The sequence below is a fragment of the Anoplopoma fimbria genome, chromosome 20 (assembly GCF_027596085.1).
Source record: "Anoplopoma fimbria isolate UVic2021 breed Golden Eagle Sablefish chromosome 20, Afim_UVic_2022, whole genome shotgun sequence".
NCBI lineage: Eukaryota > Metazoa > Chordata > Actinopteri > Perciformes > Anoplopomatidae > Anoplopoma > Anoplopoma fimbria.
Window position 1 is genome coordinate 22,085,058 of NC_072468.1, and position 10,515 is coordinate 22,095,572.

Genomic DNA, 10,515 nt, shown 5'->3' on the forward strand with positions numbered 1-10,515 from the left:
TATTATATCTGTATATTGTGGATATCTCAATTTAGATGGAAGCTTTTGATATGAGATGTTTATGTGAATGTTTTTATTCCTATTATTTATTTTCTTGAAACATCAAACTTCCAGCCTGCAGGCCATGAAACGTGCATCTGTAAACATTTAAGAACATTTTAATTTGAAAAGCAACTCTCACTCTTTGCAAAACGCTTTACATGATGAAAACTTCAGTGCATGCAGGACAAAACCATTGTTGAGGTCAACTCACCGTCAAAACGAGACGTCTAATGTCCTCCAGTTGTCACTCTGACTGTAAAAAAATAAATAAAAATAGCAACAAATGTCAAACAAATGTAAAACAGCACTGACGGATTTCCTGCACAGTGTTTAATCTTAAGTAACCATAAGTCTGGGCCATGGCCAAAGAATTCTTTCGATTTCCAAAGTGTTTATTCAAGTCCATTTCCCCAGCAAGAAAAAAAACAGGTAGTCAAGTATTACGTTGTTGAAATGAAGAATCAGAAACAACTTATTGATTATTCTTCTATTCGGGGTTGGGTGAGTGTATGATGGCAAACATAGTAAAAACACACACTCAGTAGTCATTACAACTTAACAAGAGTGGTTTCCCGATCTTTCCATCTAAAGGCTTAAAACCTAATATGTAAAATAAAAGCAATCTGTTAAATATCAATATCAGCGTTACATATGCATTATTTCCCAGCCTCTGTGTAATCTACAACAACATGAAAGCGGACACATGGAGGGAAATGCGAAATGAAAGTAAAAATCGGAAGTGACTGCATTTCTTTTGTTTCATATCATCTGAGCAGGAATCACTTTTCCACTTTTTTTTTTTTTTTTTTTTTTTAATTGGATTATTGACAAATGCGGTTTACAAACAAGCATTAACAGCATTATAAGGGCTTTGTGTTATATAATCCTCCTGCTTTGCAAACAAAAGGCAGCTCATCTCTCACCGAGCTCGGTGGCCTCCTGGTTGCACTCTATCTGAGTCAGTATCCCGGCGGAGACTTGCAGAGCTCCGGGCTCGGTGAAGGTTGACACTAGGACGTCCACGATGTCTAAGCGGGATCTGCCCTCCACCCGGTTGCGTCTGACCGTCGGCTCCTCTCTGCGGTCCAGAAGCTGGTGGCAGAAGTTTTCAAAGTTCTGTTTGGAGAGGTTCTCCAGCATGTCCACTAAAGCCATCTTAATAGTTTTGGGAGGCATTTTCTTAAACCTATTAAGTTATTAAACCTAAATCCGAATTTGATCTGCAGGCTGTCGGTATTCTACCTCCTTAACATGTGTATAGTTTATGAATAACCAAGTTTGAGACATCCGGGAAAGACGCATTCAATGACGCTATGGAGTTATGAGACTCCGATAAAATATGTTCTCTTGTCACCAGCATTAAATACATCACTGAAAATAGGGTTTAAATTAAAAAGTGCAAATACTAATTACAGTATAAAGACCCTATTAGGCACTCTTATTATACACTAATAATTATTACCCTGAATTATATATATACATATATATATATATATTCTGATACGAGTTCCACACAATAGATGGTAAACGATCTGTAGTTCTTACGAGCAGCACTTGAAGGCAGCAATAGATAAGGAAGAGGTTGTGGCCTATATGTTGTATAATAAAGGCAGCCTAGAGCAGCTTTAGGCTAAACAGTTCACTCACTATAGATGCATTTATACTCCTATTATAACCAAAACAAAATATTCTATATTACCTAAATATATCATACTATATCATACCGCTTCACACGGATTGATTTAACCAGTAATCCAGTATAATCTCAGTTTAATGTGATTACATTCATAAGCAGAGCACTGGTTTGGCCCCAATACTTAGCCTACAACTAAAATTAATATTTCATATTTTTGATTCCCCCCCAGTCTTTTCTTAGTATAGTCCTAACTTCTTTTATTTACTTATACATGTCAAATATTAGTGTGTAATATATAAAATTAAAATATATTATAGCCACAATTCATCAAAAAGTGTGAGCAAAAAGCCGTATAGTAACATCTCAGATAATAAAAGTGAAATAAGAAATCCTGAAAGTCCCATTGAGTACCAGAAACATTATTTTTTTTTACATTTTAATGTTAAAGGCACAATCCAGGTGGAGTACTCAAAAGTGTGTGTGTGTGTGTGTGTGTGTGTGTGTGTGTGTGTGTGTGTGTGTGTGTGTGTGTGTGTGTGTGTGTGTGTGTGTGTGTGTGTGTGTGTGTGTGTATAATGAGACTCTTCACACAATTCTATGTTTATGTACAGTTTATTTACACAAAACAATCATCACGCAGGCAAAAACGTTCACAGTGCGTGCCTGGAAATAATCTCAGTTTATGTTATTCTGATAAGCAACAGAGGTAGACGTGAGTTTTGTATTAAAAAAAAAAAAATTATAATAATATAAATGGACAAAACTCTACAAGGCGGTCATATAAACACTATTTACAAATCGATTCCTTCTTAGAAACACATCAAATAAAAAGTAACGCCACTGACGTTGCAAGATAAGTATTTATTTATCGTGCTTTAAATGCCTCTGTGCTGCAGTTCTTTAGCCCTGAGGTGCTTTGTGTGTTTGGGTCAGGTATTGGGAAACCTTTATTTAATATGATCCATTATTTAAGAAAAGACTGAATATGAATTCATGAGTTTTTGGTTATTTGATTCCCTGAAAAGCAGCAACCATAGACATCACCCCATGAGGATACTGTAGTTCAGTCAGGGTGAACCACAGCAGTGTTCCCTTTGTAGACTGAAGGCCTTGTACTCCTGGTAGTCGTGGTAACCGTTTCCTACTGAGACGCCCACGTTTCGCCACTGTGCTCCGATGCATCGGTTGGCACCACGGGGCACGACTGCCACGACTCTGTGTTTGCGGGCAAAACGTTCAGACTGGTCAGCACCTCCTGCGCCGTCTTTCCCAGCATGCCCTGCACGTCGCAGACGAAGCGGTAGACGTAGCGTTTGCCCGCCGTCTTGTGGATGATGTTCTTGTGGTAGTAGTAACGCAGGCCGCGGCTCAGCTTCTCGTAGTTCATCTTGGGTTTGTTCTTGCACTGGCCCCAGCGTTTGGCCACCTGTTGGATCAACAACAACAAAAAACACAGATGAATGTGTGTTTATATCTCAGAAAAACAATAAAAGAACCCGTCTGTGTAGCAAATGTGGGAAAAATACTTAGATCCTTTAGTTAAGTGCCAATACAACAATGCAAAAATACTCCAAAGTCCTGCATTCAAAGTCCTACTTAACTAAAAGTAAATGTACTGCAACTATCAAACGTATGTGGCATATAAGGGTTGTAGCTGCTCGAGGTGGAGCTGGTTTTAACGACTTAATATATTGTTATAATACTGTATATAATAGTTTAGAATAGTATCTTGCAGTGGTTTCCAATCTAGGGGTCTGGCGTCAAGATTAAACGTGAGCAGTCGTTAGATGATTCAAGGGTCACTTAACGCTCCCTGAAATTTAACTCCCCATTTGTCAAATGTATTAAATATATTCACCATTATTTGTGAGTTTGATTAAACAAGTGGGACAAACTAAGCTCACTAAATACTCATTGTGATAGTACCAATCGATCCTAATTAATCTAACGAGCAAAATCAAACATCCATTGATGCAAATGATGTAATGTTACTGGAAGAGAAGCCTTTAGTGGAGCTTTTAACTGTGTCAAAGCACTCATCTTTGTTTAGCTACATAGCACGGTTTTCAAATGAAGAAGGTGGCGAGGTGGCTATGCAGAAAATTCACAATATCCAAATATGTGTGCTTGAACTGCCACCTTGAACGTCCACATGTCCTCACGTAGCCTACGCGTGAAGGCTATTGACCTTGTCATCACATATGAATGAAGCTCATCCTGGTGTTGTCTGCTGTCATTTTTTGTGCGTCTTTACTGTGAAGTATGTATGGTAATAACTTAACTAACAGCCAGAACCAGCTGTGCATTTAGAAAGTAAAGAAGAAGAAAAATAATTTGACCTCTTTAAGCATCAAACATGACTTTAACTTAAACCATCTGAGAAGTTTAGAGGGGAAATCTGCTGACAATTTAGGCCCTGAGTGAACGTTGATATTTTGTATTGTCCCAAAAGGGCTCGAAAAATCGTTAATCTGGAAAAAGTTGTTAAAAAGTACAACATATCCCTCTGAAATGTACCGCTATATAAATCTATGTATAAATCAGCACAAGATAGAAAAGTACGTAAATGTACTTTCTTTCCACTACTGCCCTGTAGTACTCCGAAACTAGATATTTCCTCACCTCTGAGGGGTCGGACATCTTAAACTCCCAGCCGTCTCCCGTCCAGCAGATGAAAGTGCGACAGGCAGAGTCCAGAAGAAGCTCCAGTAAAAACTGCCACAACTGGATTGGACCAGAACCTGAATGAAAGAATAGAAACAGTCATTTATTTTGTTACAGAACTGGTGTTACAATGGCAACCAATTATTTGTTAGCCCGTCATAATCAACGGTTGTAGAAGTATTGGGATACTTAACTTGAGTGAAAGAAGAAATAAAGCTGCATAATAAATATTATATTACCAAATAAATCAAAATTTGCAATCAAAATTTTATTTAATTTCAATTAAACGAGTATGTCCTTAAAGACTTGAAAAAAAAAAAACATTTTTTTTATACTAAATATATTATACTATCGTAATAGCATTATTGTGGAGGTAGAATTACATTTTTTATAATCTATACATGTTTTTTAAGAGCAGCTCAGAAGAGGTGAGAGGTCACACCTGGATAAGCTGACATTCCTGTCATCTGGCCCTCCCTGTCCGGCCTCTGTAGGTGTGTGCTCTTGCGTTTGACCACACGGGGGCAGTACTGCTCCGAGGACTGGGGGCCGAGGTTGGAGGGGCAGGAGGCCGGAGGTGGGGGGCGCTGAAACTGGCGGAGGAGTACTCAGGCCAGAAAGACGAGGGCGGCCTCTGTCCGTCGGAGTCGTACGGTTCACCCGAGAGACACGAGTAGCTCTGATCCGTCTCGCCTGGAACAAAGAGACGGGGTTACACACTGAACTGCTAAAGAAATTAGACCAGACACAGTTTGTTTTTTAACATCCACAGGTGAAAAGTCTTACTTTGTAATGTATTTGACCCTTTTGAGGTGAGAAAGGGGCTGTGGCTGCCCTCCACGGCCGGGCTGAACTGTCCGTTGTGGGGCACCAGGATCTGGTAAGTCTGTGGAGGATCCTGGTATCCAGTTTGTGACGGGTCTACCGTGAGCGCATCTGCACATCAAACAGAAAGTTAGCCACAAAGACAAATCATATAATAAATAAAATAGAAGTATTTTAAATACAGTATGAGTTTGATCTCACCATGCGAGTATGAGGCCCACCAGTTGAACTCATGGTACGAGTCCAGGTTGAAGAGGGAAGTGTCGCCTGTGCTCACTGCAGAAAAAAACAAAGAATATTGTGAGATATGTCTAAAACATGTGGCTTGTTAGAACAACCATAAGGGGTACGTTTGGTATATTTGTATTTTGAGGTTTCACCTTTAGTGTCGTAAGGGTGAGAAGCTTTTGGTGGCTCTGGGTAGCTGCTCTCTGACACATATTGCTGCTGCTGCTGCTGCTGCTGCTGCACGAGTGCTTTACTGTCTAACAGAAAAGACAGGTCTTCACCAGGGTAGTCTGGAGGTTAAACACAATGCAGACAGATGGAGTCAGTAGGTGATGATGAAGGCAGGACAGAGGGGGAGTTAATGCAAGCAGAAAGGACCACACCTAATTCTTTTAACCGACAATAATGCACATGGGAAACATTTCCCAAAGTTGTTTTTTATTGAGTTCAGCACGGTGAGAAAATTCACTTGCAGGGACTTAAAATAAGTCATAACATCAGATGGAACAACCTATTGTTGTTTTTCTGGTCAAACACATGTTATGCTGCAGTAGGACAGCTGTGAGGAGGGCCTATTTTTTTATGCATTAGGGGAAGTCTGATATAAGAAACACGAGATTCTTATTTTAGGGTGATTACCGTTTGTCTTTTTTAGTTTGATTTTCTTACAAACAAACTTGTGAGTGCATTGATTTTGGGTATTTTTAGATGTTGGAACATCACTGAACGCACCGCCGAACCGAGACCAGGTCCTGTTCACAGCTAAATAACAAGGTATCTTAACTTCTACAGCATCTCAAGCGTGTTTCATGTTTTATCTCCAAGCAGAATACAAATTATACTAGAGGCTGCCTTCAAAAGGTAGGATATTAATCTAAAAATGTCTACTAAGTAGTAAACGTGCTTAAAAATAAAAGCAATGGTCCTTTAAGCTGGAGGTTTATTACATCTGAGCTCAGCAAAAGAGTCATCAAGAGAAGCAAGATGGGGTGAGTTTTGTTAGTTTGCTGGAGGTTTTTTTTATCTTAAAGGTGGATGTTGACACAAAAAAAAAATGTTGCTTGTTTACTGTCAAATCAGCACCAGGCACTCAGGTTTTTTTCGGCTCTATGGAGGGGGGGCAGCTTGGAGGAAATGAGGGAGGGAGGGGGAGGAAGAGACGGGAGGAAGAGACGGGAGGAAACGCCAGCGGAGGGAGTGTGAGAGAGTAGTGATGGAGGTCTGGGGGAGGGGGGTGACTCTAAATCTGTTGGAGGAGGAAGTCTGGAGGAAAGGATTAGGGAAGACAGAGAGGGGAGTGTCTTTAACCTGACCACCCCTGTTTCTGTCTGTCTTTGCCTACATCAGCCCATTCAAGCATTATTCATTCACACACACACACACACACACACACACACACACACACACACACACACACACACACACACACACACACACACACACACACACACACACACACACACACACACACACACACAATAAAGCAGCACCCCATTTATCCTGGGTTTGAGCGAGAGCCCCCGGGTGTCAAGGTCTCATAGAGAAAAGCTCTGACAGATGTGATGATACAGCCTGCGCAAATATTTCCTCTGTCCTTCAGCTGCTCAGGTTCAGAGGAAACAGATTGAGCAAACAATAAAAAAAAAAATAATAATGATAACTGTGTCAGGGCATCAGTGAGGATTTAAACCGTGTGCCATCAGAAGTCATGATGCTTCACGTGTGTTTGGAGAAGAAAAGAAAAAATCAAGTAAGCAAGTGATTCTTTAAACTCACCATAAGATGCAAAGTCAAAGCCAGCTGGCACTTCCTGCGTCCTGAAGTCCTCTTTGTAATATCCAGTCTGGCAAATCTCCATCTGTGGTGAAAGAGTCTTCATTACATCTTTCATTGTCATGGCAACTCTCAATGTTGATCAATATCTAGAAGCAAAGGCCTTGCAATTCATATTATTTATGCAGTAGTTTTATACAGACATGAAATAAGTAATACATCCCATTTGAACATGCAAAACATCATTTTTTTTAAATGATCTTTTGGTCAAAGTCACGTTATCATGCAGCAGTACAGCTGCAAGGAGGGCCCTTTTGATAAAACCTATATTCGTGATGCATGTAGGTGCTGTAGGGAAAAGTCAGACATGGGAGACATGAAGGTCACCTGCTGCACAGCAACCTTTTTCTTTGGTTAAAACTCAGACCTACAGTCACATGATCTTTTTCCACAATGATTTAACTGTGATTCTCTTACAACTGAACTTGAGTGACTTTTGTAATTGAACGCACCATCAAGGATCATCACAGAAGAGATAGAAGATGCTAAGATAAAAGAGACTTATATAAATATCTTCACTCACAAGAACATTTCTCTAGTTTGTAAGTTTACAAAATGTCAGAAAAATTGAGAAAAAAAACCCACATTATTTTCCAAACCTATATCCTAATATTTCTTTTTGGTCATATGAACCCAATATTTTTATTTTATTGTGATTTTCTGTGTTCCATAAAATGAAATGAAAGTAAAACACAAACCTACCTTTATCTTTGAGTCTTTGCTGTCTGTGTTTCTGTCTCCAGGTTTGATGATAGTGTCCCAGTACATCTCTTTCCTTCTCGTCCGGATTTAAACACTTTATTTACCGGCTTCACGCACAACACCGAGTGGTCAGTCTGTGGCCGGACCGGTCCCGTTATAAACGCAGAGGAGGTGGGAGGGTCTGCGTCGTGACCAAGTTTGTTTAATAGAAAGTGACGTCAGAAGGACCCCCCCTCCCCTTCCAAGCAACAGTAAAACTAGACATTCATTCATAAAATACTCACCGACACCGTAATCTTCCGGTAAACTACGTGGTAGAAGAAATATTTAGAGAATAAAGTTCAGTATCAATATTAAACTGTAAACATAAAAAGTAGACTATTAAAAAGTAAAAGCAGGTCTACCGGTCAGCTGAATGACCCCTGTCATTAAAAGCTTCCCTATCATAAACTAAATAGTATTCGGTTATTATCAACATTACAATTAATGTCCAGCCAGTCCAGCTATTACTTTATAGAGTTAAACTACTGGTTGGAAGACTAAAACATTTTATCAACTTATGTGGACTATATTTTTTTGTAAATTAACTTTTAATCTGAAAAATAACTAAAATGTCAGTGAAGTAAAATCTGAGAAAATGAGAAATACTCGAGCAAATACATCAAAATTGTGCTTAAGTAGCCCACAGTATTTAGGCTATTTAGTTACTTTCCACTACTGACTATCTACTGATATCTTAGGATGATTCATTCATAGCAAAAAGCCACATTAAAAAAATGGAAAATAAATCAACTCACTAAAGATGACCTATATTCTAGTAACAATAATCTGAAACACTATGGAGTCCAACTGTATACAATCCCCCAAAAAACCTTAATAATATCTATGATAATTGTTGTGTATTTTTCAGGACAATGATTGATCAACAGAAAAAAACGTAAATAAACTAACAAACTAAATAAAACAAATAGAGCTGAAACTATTCAGCCATTAACAAGTTAGGCTACAATTCTGACAATCAATAACATGTTAAAAGTTATTTCTTTACACATTATTTTCAGGCTTTTTATAGATTAAACAATTATATAATCAAGAAAAGAAACATAATGGAAATGATCGTGACTTGCATCTCATAAAGTGATTATGAAAAACCATGCATGTTAAAAGCAACACATGGTGGTAAACCAGTCAGAACAGTAAACTATTGATACGTATTGTTTAATAGGCCTATAAATGGATATCAAGGGGATGCATATTTCAACAACTTTAATCCTAAAGAGGATTTAAATACAACATATCTTAAGAGGAAATCCATCAGAATTGATTACATGGCTTAATAAAAGGCAGCCAAAACAACCATCCGTGTTATTTTTAATCTCTGAATGGCCTCAACATCTTCCAAAAAAACTCTGATTGTCTCACAGGCGGAGACTAAAGAACTGAGCCGCAGTCTGGGTGGGGATGAAGTGTGGGCTGCTGAAATCAGAGCAGTCGGTTTCTAATTAGGTGGGAGGAAGAAAAGAAAAAAAAAAAAACTCTGTATCTTTAGAAACCATTCGACAAAACAATGGCACAAACACACACACACACACACACACACACACACACACACACACACACACACACACACACACACACACACACACACACACAAGAAAGTCTGAAATCACGGCGTGAGTGGCTGCAGCAGATAAGGCCGAGCCCAGGGCCTTGTATAAACAAACAACACACACACACACACACACACACACACACACACACACACACACACACACACACACACACACACACACACACACACACACACACACACACACATCTGGAAAAGTGGAGCTGGCTGAACTCGTGCGCGTCGGTGGGAGTCGTGATTGGGAGCCCCACCTCGAGACCTCGAGACCTGGAGACGAGGACACAACCGGGATAAGGTTACACAACACGAGGTGATTAACAACCGTCTGCAGTGGCCGATCAGGAACCCACCTCATCACACTGTCACGGATCAATGGAGGAAATTAAAATAACACACAGTTTGAATGGCACTCTGAGGCAGTCGTTGATAAATAAACGTGTTTATTCTCCAGATTGAACACTTGGATGTGTCATAATGTTCATCAGACAGCTCCCAGTGGTGGAGGAAGTCCTCGGATCATTTACTAAAGTAAAAGTACATATGCAGCAAGGTGAACATACTTACAAAGTATCAGACGTAGAAACATGTCCTTTGTGACAGTTTTACTATTAAATATTATATAAGATTAGATCACTATTAACTGGTCCCCAGACAGAAATGATTAGTAATAGAAAAATAAGAATAGATACAATTAGAGGTAAATAAGAGAAGAAAAGAATAAACTAAGAGCAGTTAAAGACACATTTACGAGGTAAGTGATGGTTAAAGTTACATGATGACTAATAGCAGCAAGTCTGTAAAGACACAATGATACTTAGTGTTTTATGTATTAATATAGCAAATGGAAATGTACTATTTTATGTGATGCGGTAAGACAGTACAACATATTATGATATAGTACAGTAAAGTATGAGGTATAGTATGAGGTGCAATGTAACAATAGTAATGAAGTAAT

General features: G+C 39.1%; 1 protein-coding gene across 1 annotated transcript; it reads right to left on the minus strand.

Annotated features, from left to right (window-relative positions):
* Positions 1–2,283: 2,283 nt before the first annotated feature.
* etsrp (ETS1-related protein) lies at positions 2,284–8,067 on the minus strand. Its single transcript, XM_054621955.1, is given in 9 exon segments — positions 2,284–3,104; positions 4,301–4,419; positions 4,785–4,925; positions 4,928–5,035; positions 5,129–5,278; positions 5,369–5,443; positions 5,548–5,685; positions 7,172–7,253; positions 7,931–8,067. Coding segments are annotated over 9 exon segments (1,164 nt in total). The 5' UTR covers positions 7,997–8,067; the 3' UTR covers positions 2,284–2,819.
* Between the last annotated feature and the right edge of the window lie 2,448 nt (positions 8,068–10,515).